At 41.0% G+C, this 20,356-nt stretch overlaps 1 protein-coding gene across 4 annotated transcripts in view; it reads right to left on the minus strand.

Moving 5' to 3' along the window:
• Positions 1–5,731: 5,731 nt before the first annotated feature.
• NRF1 (nuclear respiratory factor 1) overlaps positions 5,732–20,356 on the minus strand; it is a 73,453-nt gene continuing 58,828 nt past the window's right edge. For 3 of the 4 annotated variants that reach the window (XM_073652511.1, XM_073652508.1, XM_073652509.1), the window contains one exon: positions 5,734–10,319. In XM_073652511.1, coding sequence (XP_073508612.1) covers positions 10,156–10,319 — 164 coding nt within the window. In that variant the 3' untranslated portion in view covers positions 5,734–10,155. Of the gene's footprint in view, positions 10,320–20,356 lie in introns of all 4 variants that reach the window. The other variant, XM_073652510.1, reaches the window with a different exon arrangement.

Here is a 20,356-nt window from a genome sequence, read left to right on the forward strand (position 1 = left end):
CCATACAGTAATATGGGTGGTTCTGGGGTCGCGGGCCAAATAAAACCACCATGCGGGCCAAATTTGGCCCATGGGCCAGAGTTTGGCATGTGTGCTATAACTAAAGAAATTGCCTGAACTCCTATATACGCAATCCATATAGTTACAGTGGGGAAAAAAAGTATTTAGTCAGCCACCAATTGTGCAAGTTCTCCCACTTAAAAAGATGAGAGAGGCCTGTAATTGACACCATAGGTAGACCTCAACTATGAGAGACAAAATGAGAAAACAAATCCTGAAAATCACATTGTCTGATTTGGAAAGAATTTTTTTTCAAATTTTGGTGGAAAATAAGTAAGTATTTGGTCAATTACAAAAGTTCATCTCAATACTTTGTTATATATCCTTTATTGGCAATGACAGAGGTCAAACGTTTTCTGTAAGTCTTCACAAGGTTGGCACACACTGTTGCTGGTACGTTGGCCCATTCCTCCATGCAGATCTCCTCAAGAGCAGTGATGTTTTGGGGCTGTCGCTGGGCAACACGGACTTTCAACTCCCTCCAAAGGTTTTCTATAGGGTTTAGATCTGGAGTCTAGCTAGGCCACTCCAGGACCTTGAAATGCTTCTTACGAAGCCACTCCTTTGTAGCCCTGGTGGTGTCCTTGGGATCGTTGTCATGCTGAAAGACCCAGCCACGTTTCATCTTCAATGCAAAAATCTCATGATACATGGCCCCATTCATTTTTTCATGTACTCAGATCAGTCGTCCTGGTCCCTTTGCAGAGAAACAGTCCCAAAGCATGATGTTGCCACCCCCATGCTTCACAGTAGGTATGGGTGTTCTTTGGATGCAACTCAGTATTCTTTCTCCTCCAAACACGACGAGTTGTGTTTCTACCAAACAGTTCTACTTTGGTTTCATCTGACCATGCCATGCTCCCAATACTCTTCTGGATCATCCAAATGCTCTCTAGCAAACTTCAGACGAGCCTGGACATGTAATGGCTTAAGAGGGGGGGGGGGACACATCTGGCACTGCAGGATCTGAGTCCCTGGCGGCGTAGTGTGTTACTGATGGTAGCCTGTGTAACGTTGGCCCCAGCTCTCTGCAGGTCATTCACTAGGTCCCCTTGTGTGGTTCTGGGATTTTTTCTCACCGTTCTTGAGATCATTTTGACCCCACGGGGTGAGAGCTTGTGTGGAGCCCCAGATCGAGGGAGATTATCAGTGGTCTTGTATGTCTTTCATTTTCTAATTATTGCTCCCACAGTTGATTTCTTCACACCTAGCTGCTTGCCTATTGCAGATTGAGTCTTCCCAGCCTGGTGCAGGGCTACAATTTTGTTTCTGGTGTCCTTCAACAGCTCTTTGGTCTTCACCATAGTGGACTTTGGAGTGTGACTGATTGAGGTTGCGGACAGGTGTCTTTTATACTGATAAGTTCAAACAGGTGCCAGTACAGGTAATGAGTGGAGGATAGAGGAGCTTCTTAAAGAAGAAGTTACAGGTCTGTGAGAGCCAGAAATCTTGCTTGTTTGTAATTGACCAAATGCTTATTTTCCACCAAAATTTGAAAAAAAATTTCTTTCCAAATCAGACAATGTGATTTTCAGGGTTTTCTCATTTTGTTTCTCATAGTTGAGGTCTACCTATGATGTCAATTACAGGCCTCTCTCATCTTTTTAAGTGGGAGAACTTGCACAATTGGTGGCTGACTAAATACTTTTTTTCCCCACTATAAGGCGAAAGTACACAGAACACAATTATCAAAAAATGCAAGCCAATAAAATCAATACAAGCTTTATTTTTGATAAATAAAAACAAACAATATATACAAAAAATAATGAATGGAATGCACAGGCAAAAAAAGCGGGGGATATCACCATAGAGAAGATAAAATCATAGTGGAAACCTTTCTGGATGGATAATATGGCTACAGGGGTATATTTGCTGCAAGTAGTTTTATCTGTTTATACTATATAGCAATCAACATGAGGTATATTTGAGAGTAAGGTAAGTAGATGTAACAATTGTAGTAACCCCCTCCCCCATCTCAATCAAAAGATCCAAACTAGACTATGTATAAAAAAAAAATCTGTTATATACCCACATGGCTACAATAATACAGCTCCATGGTGAAGGGTGATGTGTGACAAGACATTATCCTTTACCATAGTGCTGTATTATTGGAGCCATGTGGCTATAACAGATTTGTTACATAGTCTAATTTGGATTTCTTGATTAGATTGGGGGGGGGGGTTTACTTACCTTACTCCCATATATACCTCATTTGATCTGTTTATAGAAAATGTTGGCGTGCACTCAGCAGAGTGATTGAGGTGCTGGTGAGGTGGGGTATAGCCACACGATGAGTAGAAAGAGATTCACCGCACTCTCAGTTGTAAGTTTATTAAACACAAATAGTGATTGCACCCATGCACACCAGGAAGGTGCAGGAGCACCCCTGCAACACACCTGCTCAATGCCATACTCTGCGAAAGCCGTATCCGGCTCTGAAGCTTACCGCCCCCCTTTCCTTGACAATACAATAATGTAACTCTTACAACTGGATGGGTGAGGATCGGTCACAGCTTTATTAACTCTTTGGATGGGTGAGGATCGGTCACAGCTTTATTAACTCTTTATACTCATTCCATTAGAAAGGTATTTTATTTCTAAAATAATTCAGCTTGTTGCAGCATGCCCTGGGTCTCCACTCCGGCAAGTTGGCCAACAAGTGTAACTCTCCAACATGTCCTTTCTATTTCCAGGCCACGGAGGATCCTGCGTACTCGTATGCAGGACTCTGACCCCCACCCATCACTCTTAACGCTTGTTCCACTCCGTCCTGGAGTCCTGACAGGAATATGTCCAGTCCAATATCCATTAAGTGAACACCGTCGGGCCGTATGAGGCCTGCTTTATCTCCTTCCAGTTGTCGGTGTCGTATCACTACACAGCCTCTGTCTCTTCTAAATTTTGCCATGCGAATATTTATTACCCGCCTTGTCCATTCGATGGCCGTGATGTCTCGCGTGCCTTGCCATACCGCTATCGGCACAATCTCTGACCATACTATAGGTAGTTTTGTGAAAAATTCTCTGAAGCGCTCAGTGTCTAGTTTCATTATTGCCATTAGTTATGCGCTCTTGTGATGACCTAATAGAACAAGTCCCACACACTGCTTGAAGCCGAAATATTTTTTCAGAGCTAGATGCAGAAAAAAATTAGATTGAATTTGCAACCTGATGGAGGTTAGTATAGATGGACTAATAGAACAAGTCCCACACACTGCTAGAAGCCGAAATATTTTTTCAGAGCTAGATGCAGAAAAAAATTATATTGAATGGTCACTGCTCCCCACGCACCGTCCCGGCGTGGAGAACAGTGACTATTCCGGCACAGAGCGGGACACAGCACAGGAGGAGAGAGGAGGTGAGTATAATTGTTTGTTTCTGTGCAGCACGACAGGGATCAGGGGGTGCCAAGCATACCAGGATAAGGGGGGCCATACATACAGGGATGAAGGGTGCCATACATACAACCCCTGGCAAAAATTATGAAATTACTGGGCTCGGAGGATGTTCATTCAGTTGTTTAAAAAAAAGCAGATCACAGACATGGCACAAAACTAAACTCATTTCAAATGGAAACTTTAGGGCTTTAAGAAGCACTAAAATAAATCAAGATTAAAAATGTGGTACTCAGTAAGGGTAATTTTTTTCAGACCAAGCAGAGGGAAACAATTATGGAATCACTCAATTCTGAGGAAAAAATTATGGAATAACCCTGTAAATTTTCATTTCCAAAACTAACACCTGCATCAAATTAGATCTGCTCGTTACTCTGCATCTAAAAAGGAGTGATCACACCTTGGAGAGCTGTTGCACCAAGTGGACTGACATGAATCATGGCTCCAACAAGAGAGATGTCAATTGAAACAAAGGAGAGGATTATCAAACTCTTAAAAGAAGGTAAATCATCACGCAATGTTGCAAAAGATGTTGGTTGTTCACAGTCAGCTGTGTCTAAAATCTGTACCAAATACAAACAACATGGGAGGGTTGTTAAAGGCAAACATACTGGTAGACCAAGGAAGACATCAAAGCGTCAAGTCCGGAAACTTAAAGCAATATGTCTCCAAAACAGGAAATGCACAACAAAACAAATGAGGAATGAATGGGAGGAAACTGGAGTCTATGTCTGTGACCGAACTGTAAGAAACCGCCTAAAGGAAATGGGATTTGCATACAGAAAAGCTAAACAAAAGCCATCATTAACACCTAAACAGAAAAAAACAAGGTTACAATGGGCTAAGGAAAAGCAATCGTGGACTGTGGATGACTGGATGAAAGTCATATTCAGTGATGAATCGCAAATCTGCATTGGGCAAGGTGATGATGCTGGAACTTTTGTTTGGTGCTCTTCCAATGAGATTTATAAAGATGACCGCATGAAGAGAACATGCAAATTTCCACAGTCATTGATGATATGGGGCTTCATGTCAGGTAAAGGCACTGGGGAGATGGCCATCATTACATCTTCAATAAATGCCTAAGTTTACATTGATATATTGGACAGTTTTTTTATCCCATCAATTGAAAGGATGTTTGGGGATGATGACATCATTTTTTTAAGATGATAATGCATCCTGCCATAGAGCAAAAACTGTGAAAACATTCCTTGAAAAAAGACACATAAGGTCAATGTCATGGCCTGCAAACAGTCCGGATCTCAATCCAATTGAAAATCTTTGGTGGAAGTTGAAGAAAATGGTCCATGACAAGGCTCCAACCAGCAAAGCTGATCTGCCAACAGCAATCAGAGAAAGTTGGAACCAGATTGATAAAGAGTACTGTTTGTCACTCATTAAGTCCATGCCTCAGAGACTGCAAGCTGTTATTAAAGCCAGAGGTGGTGCAACACAATATTAGTGATGTATTGGAGTGTTCTTTTGTGTGTTTGTTTTTCATGATTCCATATTTTTTTCCTCAGAATGGAGTGATTCCATATTTTTTTCCCTCTGCTTGGTCTGAAAAAAATTACCCTTACTGAGTACCACAATTTTTATCTTGATTTCTTTTAGTGTTTCTTAAAGCCCTAAAATTGCCATTTGAAATGACTTTAGTTTTGTGTCATGTCTGTGATCTGCTTTTTTTTAAACAACATTAAACAACTGAATGAACATCCTCCGAGCCCAGTGATTCCATAATTTTTGCCAGGGGTTGTACCAGGAGCCGCGCTGCAGGCACAGTGTACCGGCTATTAAGGAAAATGAATATTCACTGCTCCCCACACCCATGGGCGTGGGGAGCAGTGAATATTCATTTTCTTTAGTAGCAGGCATAGTGTAGGCTGCAGCTGCCTCCTGTGTCCCGCTGCTCTGCAGGTGTCACTTCCCCCACAGCATTTATGTATACTGGATTATAAGACGCACCCCCCACTTTTCTCCAAAATTTTGGAGGAAAAAAAGTGCGTCTTATAGTCTGAAAAATACGGTACTTGCAGCAAATATACCCCTGTAGCGATATTTATTATCCATCCAGCAAGGTTTCCACTATGGTCTTATTTTCCCCATGGTGAAATGCCTAATTTTTTTTCCTGTGTATTCCATTCTTTAGTTTTTGCATTTATTGTGTGCTTGTTTTTATTTATCAATAATAAAGATATTGATTTTATTGGTTTGCATTTTTGATATTGGTGTTCTAAAGAAATTGCCTACTAAATGTGCATACCTTACAAAGTCATAATAGCATACTTGGTTTGAACATTTTAGTTTTGGATCCAACCATTTGAAAAAAAATGTCATAATTCGTGATATATTAGACCAGTTTTGTGACAGATTAAACAAATGTTACTGTATTAATATCGCTATAAGTCCTCTGGCTCAATACATTAATATTGTACGAGATGATGTGTGTACAGGAAAATGATGAGAGGGTTAACACTGGCTAATAAAAAACACCAACATGTTAAACTATTTATTTTCTCAGCCCACACAGAGCATTAAACGCAAATCATTGTCAATGTACAGTGCTCTTTCATTGCCATTCTCAAGAAAGATGACTTTCTCCGTAAACAAAAACATAAGTTATTTTCAAACACACACTGATAAAAAAAAATATGTTGTACAGACCATAGACCTAAGTAGAAAGGTTTCCCTGGACAACATACATTTTATGGAGCAAAGAAAGACACATGCTATACAGGTAATAATATACACAAAAGCCCAGGGGCGCTGAAATGTCCTTCAACCCTTGGGAGTAACACTTAAAGCTGCAGCAACTTCTGAAGTTACTATGAGCATAAAACAATGGGAGTCAAAAATGGAAATGGGGATGAAGAAACACCAAACCATGTTCTCATAGAAGATGACTGAAGATTCTTAAAAAAAAGTGAGGCTCCACATTGATAAACTCTGAATATGTAATACAACAAATAAAAATCTAGCATCTGTGATATGTACGCGACAAGACATACTCTTTGTTATACTGTATTCACGTTTATTTTTTTTTTCTGGAAAGAGGTTATTACTACATGGAAACGATCAACAAGGTGCTTTATAACAGATCTATTACTCTGTGGCTTAATTTGGTAATTTGCATAATAGGGTCCTCATGCAGGTATGAAAAATGCATTACCAGTAAAAGTTATTAAGTATACTTAAAAGTATTAAGGCTCATTAACAAAAACATTCAATAAGAATATTATGAATTTATATACTAAAAGGATTTGATCCAAGTATTAAAGTTTTCCTCTTCCTGATCACCAGGGGTCAATCCGCTGGGACCCCCACCATTCCTGAGGAGGCGGCTCTTAGGTTCGAGGAGGTTCCAGTGGTCGAACTTTCAGCAATTAGAAAATGATCCCCTATCTCATGGCTAAAAGATAACTTCCGTACTTGGTACAAAAACTTAAAAAAAAAAAAACAAAACCACTTAACAGCAACTTTGGCCAGCTTGTTGGTTTCCTTAGAGCACCAGATTTTACTTAAAGTACTAGACATTTTCTTTAAGCAGTTACTTTAATCTGATAACTACAAGTCAATGATAATCAAAAAGCCACTTCACTTTTAGATTTCTTTTACCCATCATTCTAATAAAATTATCACTCTCTGGGGTATATTTTAGGATTATACCTCAACTTCATTATATTCACAAATTACTTACAATATAAAAACAAAGATATAAAGGTTTAATTCACAGAGCTCTGCAGAAGTTTCAGTGTTGGGCAATTAAATTAAGATATATCATCCTATTTCACTGTATATGAAGCCTTTTTGAAGCAGATTTCTGTTTGCAGCTTGAAAAATTGAACGTTAACCAAAAATACAATGATTGCTATTAATACCAAAATGTATGTATGCTTAATTTCATTACTTAATACTTAAAATAAACAGGTTTAAGAGCTAAAAACCATGCACTGGACATGGTAAATCAAGTAACCTTCAATGTAAAAATCATGATAAAGTATTGTGTTGAGTCAATGTTTCTAAAGAGGCACCCATAACGAAACTACAAAGAGTCGAATATGAACTCCATTAAATGAGCAGCACTAACGGGTGGATAGAGAACCAACGTTGGCAAAGCACAAATTCCAAGCTAAAATTAGAGGATTTGGAAAAGTTCTGCTGCAATACCAAGCCCATCATTGGCTTTGCAGGGGGTAACAAACAACTTCACAGATAATTGTAAGATGTATGATATAGGAGCAAAGCCTTAAATAACACAACTAGAAGAAAAATACTCCAGCGGCCAGGAAACGCATCAACATTAAATGAATTAAAAATGGCGTAAGTATGTCACCATTACAGCTCCAGAACCACCGTTTTTGTCACCGTGCTGATTAGATCCGCTGAAGCCCCAAGGAAAGTGTTTATAACATATTAGTTTCACTGTTCTCAAGCAATCAGCATAATGGTGGACGCGAGTAGGGTTTGGGTACAGAAAAGTAGTGGCTGACACTCTGTACCTGCAAAACCAGGCTGACTTGCACACTTTACAGCTTTAGTGCAGCAGCTGTGTGTATGTAAAATCAGCAGCTTATTACAGTTCGTCATGTAGGTGAATATTTTAACAAAACTCATCTCATGTCTGTGCAGAAATTGGTCAGTGAGGGATAAATCTGCAGCATGTCAATTTCTGCTGTGAATTTTCACATGAAATTTTGCCCTTTCACTGTAGCAGGGTGAAAACCACCCCTTCCCCCATATGTATCTACATTTTGTCTGCTATTAAACTGGTACATTAACAAATGGGAATGCTACTCAGAGTAATCAGAATTATGGATATGTAGGCCATAGGCGGCTGAATAAAATGACACCTTGATATCTGCGATCCGATGTCTTATTCCAGAGAAATCCATTTTTTTCTTATATGTAAATGACTTCTTCCAGGCTATGGGGCGGACGCTGCCTGGAAGATAACTTTGCCTCCAGAGCTTATTATACATGAAGGAGGAGTTACCAGTGTGATATGTAATTGCCGCTCTCACTGCGGAGCTGTGTGTGATTATACCTGATACATCTGCAGGTTCTTCTCAGCTTCCATCTCACAGGCAGACAGGGTTGTAATATTGTTACAATAGATCAAAGCTCAAGAATGCTGCAAAATCTGTTTGCAAGAAGAGAAAGTTCAGTTCTACTGCTTTGAATTAGTTACTTGTCTCACATTGGTATCTCTCCCTTTCATTTAAATAATCTCAGGAGGCAGATTCTCAGGGAGATCAGTATCCAGCCCATAGTCTGGAACTGCTCATTTACACATAAGAAAAACATAGATTTCTCCGAAATAAGACGTCGGATCGCAGATATCAAGGTGTCATTTTATTCAGCTTCCTATGACCTACATGCACATATAAATAGCTTATGGGGGTTGATCCAACTGACAGATTCCCTTTAAACTTTCAGGGGCTCTTTGGAGAACAAAAGAAGCCCGCTAGTCAGACGATCCAAAGTCATGAAGAGGCATGAATCTCTTCATGAATCAGGAGAGTGACTCCAGCACGCCCCCTCATGGCCAGTCTTGATGAACCAGGTCTTAAGACATTTGTTCAAGGCTGGTTATCCTTTCAGCTAAAAAAGGAAATTCCACCTTGGTATGAAAGAAAAACATTGTGAAAAAATTCAAATTGAGAAATCCTGTAGATAAGTATCCAATGCTGTATGTCAATTCATTTATATCAAATAAACAGAAGAACAGGAACAAAAAGCCAATGAGCAGCAGTAATGGCACATCAAGAACAATCACAATAAGCATAATACGTTCATAAGAGTTTACATTGTAATGTGTGAGTGAAGTTATCACATAAAGGTGGTATGATGCTTATGGTTATTCGTTTCCCCACTAACAGGTTTTTATGAGAGCCTACATGTAGATCTGTAGATCATCTAAAGCTTTTATGACTGAAGATTTAGTAGAGCTCCCAACAGATGTAAGCACAGGACAACCTTGGTAAGTTCCATCACCCTTTTCCATAAAATGCAATACGATTGAGATGCTTTGTGAAACTTCAGGATTTGCCAGGGTTGCATTGTGGTAGGACATTATGATCTATATTATGAAGTAATCACTTTTTATCCTAAATTTAAGCAAACCAGGACTAAGCCACCATTATTTAACTACAATCACCAGCAGCAAGTGGAGAACAGAGATATTCCTTTTTTCACAATCAGCAACTTCATGGAGAAATAGATGAAGTGGAGAAATGTTTGCAGTGGACAACTTATACAAATTTCATAAATCATTAACTTTAGTCCAACAAGGGGGCACATTAAAAGCAATAAAGTCTTTCATTGAAAAATAGTCCATCATACCAGCAGGTAACTAGGATGGTATGAAACAGTCAGTTAAGACCCAAGTAACCAATCATCAAGGTGGTCGTCCACAGTGTCTGCATGCCCTAATGTAACCAGAAGGTGTTAAATACATATACCCTTGATGTTCATTTTATTCAAATAAATTAAATGAGAAAAAAAAATAAAAAACGGTTTCATACAAAGTCAAACACTTCTGCGGACGAGAAAAAAAAAGTGGAGCACTGAAGACCAATTTTAACAGCACAGGGGTCCAAGCAATGGCAGGGTCTGCAGAAGTCTGTAAAACACTCTGTTCACACCACTGGGAACGTGAGTGAGGCAGGAAATTACATCAAAACTCTTCTTTGAAAAGAACGTCACTGTTCTAAAGTAACCACCTCTACTGCCTGCCCATCCACCGTGACCGTAGAATCCGATATCCTCGCAGTGACTGGGGCCATGGCAACTTGCACTGGTCCATTACCCTGCGTGAGGCTCGTCACCACCGTCTGGTACATACTGACCGGTATCTGTACTAGGCCTGTAAGGCAAATAAAAAACGTGAAAATATTACAAATCACTTAAAACATTTATTCAATGACAGTCATCATCATCTATGCTTAAACCATTGTTTTATTTTTTATTTCATAAATCAATAAAACACATGGGTCACTCAATTCAAGGGAAAAATTTGTATTCAGTGAACACATTTCCATTACAAAGATAAGCGATGACAGTTGGTACTTATAAGATTCTATAGAGGGGAGAGCTAGAGGCAGAGACAGACATTTTGCTGCAAGTTTTCCTGAAACGTCAGTTATAAACAGGGCTGTGGAATTGGAGTCTTAGCCCATTTTGGTGGCGTCCGTATAAAATGGACCGACTTACACTCCTAAAATTGGGTACAGTAATTCAATGCAGCTTGTGGGGAATATTTTTTCGTAAGAATTTGAGAAAGTTATGAAATGTCCTATAAATGTCTGTCCTATTCCTGATCTAAGGGTCTAGACTTTTAGCTGAGATGAAGCTGTGCTACAGTAAATTTAATCACTTAAACATGAGCCATGTATGAGGGAGTCGTAGTCATGGAAATTGAGGAGTCGGAGGTTTGGCTTACCGACTCCACAGCTCTGGTTATAAAGTCCTATGGAGCTCCAACTGTAATCTTCATCTCGGTAATGGGAAAACTTGTGAATTGAGAAGTTTGAGCGTGAATGATCAGTTCTGGCGTAGAAAGAAGTAGATTTCTCTCATAAGATATATTACAAAGCTTCTTATTTTCACCTGTACTATTCCCTGGTAACACTTCAACATAATAGATGACAAAATGAAGTTCCTTAGCAGCATACATACAGTTAATGTAACACTCCACCTGGGCACTGAAAAGGGGGCTATACATTTTTAATGTATAGTCATCCAATTTGGTGGTCTCTGTTGGTCTCACACGGCCTCCTCTGCAAAGACTGAGGTTCCAGTCCTCTGCAGACAAGATGGCCACCACAGAGGCATAGGGAGCGCAATGCCTCCACTGCCCTTTCTATGCTGTACAGGCATGGTTCACAATTACCTCTGCTCCTTATGCTAGCGTAATGGCCCTTTTGGACGTGGGAGGACTGCAATGCCAGTCTCAGCGAACCAAGCAGACATAGGGCCCAGGTAGGGTGATTACTAGTGATGAGCAAACATGCTCGTATAAGGGGTTAACAGAGCATGCTTGGATATTATGTTAGAGTCCCTGCGTCTGCATGATTGCGGCTGTTAGGCTATGTGCCCACGATGCAGAAATGAAGCAGAAAATTTCTGCAGCATTTCTGAATCTCCCTGGCAGAAAAAATGCACGCGGATTGTACATGCGTTTTTCCTGCGGAATACATGCGGATTGACATGCGTCTCCGCATGCGGATTGACAAGCGCTTTCCACGCGATTTTAGCATCACTTGGAAAGTCCTTGACAACTAGCTCACACTATATACAGTGCCTACAAGTAGTATTCAACCCCCTGCAGATTTAGCTGGTTGACACATGCGGAATTAACTTGGCATTGTGACATTTGTATTGTAGATCAGCCTGGAAGTGGGAAATGCACTGCAGCAAATTTTTTTTTGTTTGTTTGTTTGTTTTTTTAAAACGTAAAAAGTTAATTCAGAGTGTCATTTATTATTCAACCCCTCAAACCACAAGAATTCTATTTGGTCCCCCTAAAGTATTAAGAAGTAGTTCAGGCACCAAGAATAATGAGCTTCACATGTGTGGATTAAAGATCTCTTTTGCCAGCCTTTTCTGACTATTTAAGACCCTCCCCAAACTTGTGAACAGCACTCAGACATGGTCAACATGGAAAAGACAAAGGAGCATTCCAAGGCCATCAGAGACAAGATCGTGGAGGGTCACAAGGCTGGCAAGGGGTACAAAACCCTTTCCAAGGAGTTGGGCCTACCTGTCTCCACTGTTGGGAGCATCATCCGTAAGTGGAAGGCTTATGGAACTACTGTTAGCCTTCCACGGCCAGGACAGCCTTTGAAAGTGTCCTCCCGTGCCGAGGCCAGGCTTGTCCGAAGAGTCAAGGCTAACCCAAGGACAACAAGGAAGGAGCTCTGGGAAGATCTCATGGCAGTGGGGACATTGGTTTCAGTCAATACCATAAGTAACGTACTCCACCGCAATGGTCTCCGTTCCAGACGAGCCCGTAAGGTACCTTTACTTTCAAAGCGTCATGTCAAGGCTCGTCTACAGTTTGCTCATGATCACTTGGAGGACTCCGAGACAGACTGGTTCAAGGTTCTATGGTCTGATGAGACCAAGATCGAGATCTTTGGTGCCAACCACACACGTGACGTTTGGAGACTGGATGGCACTGCATACGACCCCAAGAATACCATCCCTACAGTCAAGCATGGTGGTGGCAGCATCATGCTGTGGGGCTGTTTCTCTGCCAAGGGGCCTGGCCATCTGGTCCGCATCCATGGGAAGATGGATAGCACGGCCTACCTGGAGATTTTGGCCAAGAACCTCCGCTCCTCCATCAAGGATCTTAAGATGGGTCGTAATTACATCTTCCAACAAGACAATGACCCAAAGCACACAGCCAAGAAAACCAAGGCCAGGTTCAATAGGGAAAAAGTCAAGGTGTTGGAGTGGCCTAGTCAGTCTCCTGACCTTAACCCAATTGAAAACTTGTGGAAGGAGCTCAAGAATAAAGTCCACATGAGACACCCAAAGAACCTAGATAACTTGGAGAAGATCTGCATGGAGGAGTGGGCCAAGATAACTCCACAGACCTGTGCCGGCCTGATCAGGTCTTATAAAAAACGATTATTAGCTGTAATTGCAAACAAGGGTTATTCCACAAAATATTAAACATAGGGGTTGTATAATAATTGACCCACACTTTTATGTTTAAAATTTAATAAAATTCAACTGAGCAACATAACTTTTTGGTTTGTAAGATTTATGCTTCTGTTCATAAAACCTACTCTCGTTTGCAGTTTGAGGGCTCTAACTTATTTGCATCTTATCAAACCAGCTAAATCTGCAGGGGGTTGAATACTACTTGTAGGCACTGTAAATCCATGCAAACAGCATGGATTTATATAGTGTGACCCTTAGAATGGTTAAAAATAAAAAAAATAAACCATACTTACCTTCCGATGGCCCGGGTGTGCTGCTGCGCTCGTTCCTGGCTGCCGGGATATCGCGGGACACTGCACTGAAGGGCCTGTGGTCACATGACTGACGTCACCGCAGGTCCTTCAGTCCTGCCCGCAAGCACAGGGAAGGAGACCGGGGGCCGTCGGAAGGTGAATATAATCTTTATTTTTTATTCTTTTCTTTTTTTTTTTTTACAGTTTCTATGGTACCTGGGTGTGGAGGAGAGTCTCATCTTCTCCACACTCGGGTACCATCCGCACATTAGAACGCGCCAATTACGCAAGTACAGATGCAGTCTTGCGGTTTTGGCGCGTTCTAATGCAAGTCAATGGCGGCGAAAACGCCACGTTTCCGCAAAATTAATGGACATGCTGCAGATTTTTGAGGGCAGCATAAACGCTGCGGAAAAACCTGCAGCATGGGCACAGCACATGCGGATTATCATTGGGGAACATTGCTGCCCTTCTACCATGCGTTTTTAATGCGCTTCCGCAGCTGCAAAAACGCTGCGGAAACGCATTAAAAACGCATCGTGGGCACACAGCCTTACACAGTCTCAACAGATGTGAGGATTCCCTAACAAACAGGCAATCCCTCCATGTGCTGAGCCTGTCTAACAACTGCAAATCATGCAGACACAGGGACTCGAACATAATATACGAACACGCCAAAGATACTAAGTAAACACCCGAACATGCTTTCCCTTTATCCGAGCACGTTCCCTCATCGCTAGTGATTATACATGACAAATGTATAACCACTTGTCAGTCTCAACTTTAAAAGGGACTGTCAGCACAAAATGACTGTTCAAACCAAGTACAGGCACTCAGTGCATCATGGCATGGCCGATCATTTAAGTGAACCTTCCCACAGCTTGTTTTCCATCTATCTCCACCTCTATTCTCTTGACCTATGAAGCCAGAGCTGTCATAGAAGGGGGTGGCGATTGAGGGGAAACAAGCTGGTGGGAAGGTGCACCAAGAATCTATACTTTGTCAGTACAGAATGACTGTTCAAACAGAGTCCCTTTAAGAGGTTAGGAAAAGTAATGCTACATTTTTGCTCCATGCAGACAGAATCCAGCTAGTGATCAAGCCAAGATGATTTATTGATCAAACTGAAATCTGAGAATCAGATATCAATCGAATTGAGAACCATCTACTGAAAATGTCTGATATTAACGCATGTTAATGTCTTTAAAAAAAAGAAACAAAACAAACCCTGCCTATAGTCTTCATGATGTAACAACTGATGACAGGTGTTCTTCACACTCTAAGCCAGCTAACAGAATTGTCAAACTAGCTTATAGCCCATTCACAAGTATTTAACCCCAGTGTACAGGATACGGCCTATTTGGATAATTACACTCCATCGACCCGAATAGGATTTTGACTGTTTTACCTTTGTTACACACAATGTATAATATCACTTTTCATCAGTTAACTGAATAAACGCAACATAAAAGCAAAACCGAAAATAATAAAAATATAACTGTTGCAGGAATGGCAATGTTTCACACATTTTATGTTACGCTACACTGAGATTTTCACACTGCTGTTTTGGGATTACGCTGCAAAAATCAGATAAAGCAATGTGATACTGGGAATGATGATGGCAATCAAGATTATAGCATTGGTCCCAATGAACCTAAAAACTACTTACTGGACAACACATCTTCTGCCATTCTGGCAGTATAATGAAATTAAAAAATATATTAAAATGTTAGAAAAAAGTCACAGCACCAAAAAAAAGATAAGGATTATAAGTAAGCCATCATTAACATCTTAATGACCAAGATGAAAAACTGAGCAGCCTTTTTTTTTACTGCATTTGAGCAGCAATAACTCGTACTTTTCACTGACGTTACTGTACGAGTTCTTCTACAGAGAAATTGTGTTATTTTTGGCATTGTCTCGAGGGACAATTTATTTTTCTTAAGAAAATCTGTCAGTAGGAACAACCCTCCTAAGCAGTCTGTCTATATGGACATGCAGGTCATAGGAAGTTGAATAAAAGGATACCTTGATATCTGCAATCGAATCTGCTTATGTTACATTAGAGAGGGCGTTACCAGTGTGAGACATGTAGATCAGAAGCGACGACTGTCAGTCATTACACGTCTCACACTGGTAATGCCCCTTTCATTTTCAAACAAGTTCTGGAGGCAGATTCTCAGGGAGATCTATGTCCGGCTCATAGATCTGAAAAGCTCATTTACATATTAAGAAAAATGTGGATTTCTCTGGAATAAAACATTGGATCGCAAATATTAAGTTATCAATTTATTTAGTTACCTATGACCTACATGCCCATATAGACAGCGTAGAAGGGTTGATCCTACTGACAGATTCTCTTTGTGGCAAACACTTTTGCATGTTAAACAGTTCATGTGTCAAAGCAATGTTACATACTGTAATATGTCCCCGAGGGACAATAAAAGACCCATAGCAGTCCCATGTGAGCAGTAAACGGTCTATCTGCTTCTTCTATACACTACCCAAAGCTCATTGAGGCCTATGTAGGCTGAAAAGGAGAGCAGAAGAGACAAGAAACTTTCTATATTCTCCTCAAGGTCACTGCCTTCTTGGAACCTGCACCACTTGTTATCATAGGACAGTCAATAAAAAGTTAGGCATGGGTGGATAAAAGTATGTAAAATACTGTATTTTGCGGATTATAAGACGCACCTCAAATTTTGGGGAGGAAAAAGGGAAAAAATGTTTTTTAATAAACCGGTGTGTGTTAGAATCAGCTTACATGTGGTGGGGGCGCCGTTGGTAGAGTGAGGTCCCAGGGTTGCTGCTGGCTGAGGCAGGTGATGCTGTGGAGTCAGGACGGGGTGTTCGGAGGCAGGAGTCGGCTGCAGGACCCATGCTGTCTACCAGGAGACGAGATCGCTGTGCTGAGATCTGAATCTGAGCATGCACCGCCTCCAGAGGCCATTTTTCCAGAACCCACCACATAGGAGAGAATGGAAAGTGTGGGCTCCAGCTTCCACAAAATGTCGACGGAGCCCCCGCACCACCGAACACCTGGAGCAGAACGTGGCAGACAGCATGGGGCCCGCAGCCGACTCCTGCCTCCGAACACTCCGTTCTTCTTCCGCAGCATCTCCTGCCTCAGCCAACAGTAACCCTGGGACACCGCTCCACCGCAGCTGGTAAAGTGATTTCGCTTTGTAAGATGCACCCCTATTTTACCCCCAAATCTGGGGGGGGGGAAGTGCGCTTAACCCTAGAACGCATACCTGGGGCCTCGCAGGCCCGCCCTGTTAATTGTTTTCTATTTTCTGCAAGATTACTTTAGTTAGAATTTTGAAACTCTAGGTATTCCTCAAGTATATAGTTGTTTGTCATTTTTGTTTGAGTTATTCCATGTTATTTGCACACGTGCCTAAAAGGCCCCAGGTATGTGAAAAAGTAGATTTTTATGGTCATGCGTTCTAGGGTTAAAAACCGAAAAATATGGTACAAAATTCCATTTTGTTCTATTTTACAGTATCTGAGCCTAAAAGTGGAAGACCTAGTGCAAGATATTATAAGGTAAAAAGGAGTTTCAGCTTGTTTTTTGTTTTTTTTTTGTACCAGATCACAATAAACCCGGTCCTGACCACTCCATTGAAGGGATGCTGTTTTTAAGGAAGAGTATTCAATGGCAAACAAGTTAAGCTCTGCATCCCCGACAGCAGAGATGCAGCTTTCCACAACCATCTCAGGCTGCACTATTACGACAAAATGACGAAAATTACATTTTAGGTGAAGCCTACATGAAGACCCTTGGCAGCGAAGTCTACAACAGCAGTGCAAAGGAATTCAGTATGCAATCTCTCAATCTTGTGGACTGCAGTCAGCACTAGACTTTTCAAATTAATCAGTGGAAAATCTATATAAATATGGATACTGTTCTCATCAATCTTATGTATGGTATTCTAAAAACACTAACTGACACCTGTAAGTAGGGGAAGACTAGACTGTTTTCGGCATCTTATGTAAGGAAGTTTGCACACTACATTCCTGCAGTGCAGTGACGGTAGCCCACAGGTGATGGCACAGGCATTGCCTGGTATTAAAGCTCAGCAGGCTGACAGTGGAGTGATTAAGCCCTTGACAAGTATTAATCAGGTTTGTGATTGTCCCGACACTGCATCTGGTCCGGCGTGGGGCTTTGATTAGGCTAATCTAGTTTGCACATGTTCATAATCCAAAGTGGGGGATTAAGACCCTTTCAGTTTTATTAAAAGACACTCACGTCTTTCCAACTCAGATATCCAACTCCCCAAGTCACCAATACCTCAAATCGCAGGAGCAATCTGTAATACACATATATATTTACTCATATGGTAGAAAATAACTCCCACCACGCATATCTGATAAAAGAGATAACGGCCATGTTAGCGGATACTCGTCGTCTGCTCACATGTCACCACCCTGCGGTGTGCAGAACCTCTGGTCCTGAGATTTTGCATTTCAATTTTTTTCATTTTATAAACTGTTGTTAGGCACTGTTCAATGAATCAGATCCAATATTTGATGGTGAGGCTGCAGAATTTAGGGTTAATTAGATATGAGAATATGATGGGAGAATCAATTCTTGTTGTTGTTGCATTCTGATTCCGATAAGAATGGGGGTTCCAAAAATCCAGTGCTAGTGGCATATGCGTGACCACTGCTTTATTCACTTCTAAGGGACTGAAGGAACAGCCATCTCTGTACATTGCACATCAGTGAATGGAGCAGTGGTTGAGTAAGCATGCATTAAGCCATTCACTTCAAGATGGGTTAGGGTCTCAGCAATCAAATGTATCCACTATTCTGTAGGCTATCAAACTACACTAATGCATTTCTATAGGTACTATTAGAATGTTGACCAGCTTTAATTGTGCATTAAATTATACCATTTGCTTAAAACAGTTGTCCAGTACTTTACTGCCGATTGTCTATCCTTAGGGTAGGTCATCAACACTGGATCAGCATCCCGGCCAATCATCTGTTCCGGGTGCCAGCAATGGCCATATATGATCTGCTGTGTAGCTGCACAGCACAGCTCTGACAACTGCATAGTGGCCGTGTCTGGGTACTGCACATCAGTCCCTATTTGAATGAATTAGAATGGATCTGCTGTACTCCACTGTGGCCACCAGTTGACGGAGCTGTGATGTTCTGCTCTGCAACTAAGAACTTCGTCCAGTGGCGGCACAGGAGAGAGCTGATTGGTGAGGGAGTGACACCCAACACCCCCACCAATCAGATATTAATGACCTATTGTGAGGATAGGAAATCAATATTAAAGTACCAGACAACCCCCATAACTGAATATGGTCACAACACAGTAGTCAGCCCAAGTTGTATCTGACTTTAACATCTAATGAAAGCAATGAGGAGAAATGTGTGCAAGAGTCATACAATTTACCTACTATATTAAATGCCTACAAAGTCAAATCTCTAAGTCTACCACTCAAAATTGCTTTAAAAAAATAAACTTTAAGAGGGGAGGCCCTCTCAAAAGATATTAGCTAGTATGCATAGTAAATGATAGGACTGAATCGTCATCTGGTCTAGACAAAAGGGAGGACTTTTGGAGAGGTTACACTGCATGTAATCAAGCAATTACTAGCTGATTGATCTATAAAGTATAATTATTTCGTTACTTCAGTCATCAAAGTGGGTGTACTGTACAGCATTATTATAAAAGAAGCTCACTAGATTCCAATAGAGACTGCGTGGTGGAGAGGGTGTGGTAATGCTTTTAGTGAATAATTGGTAGGCATATGAGAAAAATAGCCACACTAGCAGATACAGTCCAGCAGGGGGTGAATACTGCAGTGTGTGTGTGATTTAGATATATATATTATAAATATATATATATCATACAGTACATGAGAGGGTTGAGGGGCGCCTGCCGGAGACAGGTCTGCAGTGCGGAACAATGGGCTTGATTCATCCTGCTATGTTCCCGCACAGCTGTTTACTGGCTCCGGATTACTGCAGTCACATGAGCTGCTTTACAGCATAGCAAGCTGTCAGGGGCTGGGAAGGTCATGAGGAGGAGAGGGGAATCAGGACAGCTCCATCCCTCTGCACTGCGGTATGTTGGGAGGAGGAAAGCTGTCAGGACCTTCTACACACCCATCAAAGAATAATAAGACTGTAAGGCACAAATGCAGCCGTAGACTGTAATCACTTACAGGCCGGCCTCTCTCATATACTGGGTGTCTCCAGTGTACACTGAACTCGCGTTAATAATTTATGCCAAAATTCTATGGGTAATCTAGAAAACTATTTTTGTCTTTTAGGTTTAGGTCTTTAATTTTCTTCCCAAAATTCACAATTCACTTACCAGTAGCCTCCAAAAGGTCCAATTAGAGGTACCAGTTCTTTAAAAAAAATAAAAATCGCTGACTCCATTAAAATTTCTTAGCAATATAGATGCATAAGTAATAAACAATAATTATTGCTGCAAATCGCTCCTAAACAAACGGATTATAAGAAGCTAAAACGTTGCTTTCTACAATGCTCAATGGCATTATTAGAAATGAGCTGCAAATGTCTTGTTAATAGCGGCATCATTTCTTCAAAACCGTTTGGCCATTATGTTATGCCATAAGACCTAAAAACCATTTGTGCAGAAAGGTTGGGAAGAAAATGGAATAAAGGTACTTTTACACCAACAAACCCCGTACAGGAGCGGCCAGAATGAAAGCTAGAGAGCATTTCTACACTTGATCAATGTTTTGTGTCCTAGGACGTATTGTGCAATTCATTAAGTGAAATTTGGAGCCGCTAGAAAACCATGATACGAAAGGAAAAAGTTCTAATATACAACATCCAATAGAGCATGCCAAAGCGGTTTCTTTTTTCCTTGATTTCAGATCCATGTGATACAGGAACCCCAAGAGCTATGCATTAAAAATATCTAAAGATTTGTTAGTCG

Source organism: Phyllobates terribilis, unplaced genomic scaffold (assembly GCF_046119375.1).
Source record: "Phyllobates terribilis strain yellow unplaced genomic scaffold, ASM4611937v1 Scaffold_11__3_contigs__length_659146591, whole genome shotgun sequence".
Classification (NCBI taxonomy): Eukaryota; Metazoa; Chordata; class Amphibia; order Anura; family Dendrobatidae; genus Phyllobates; species Phyllobates terribilis.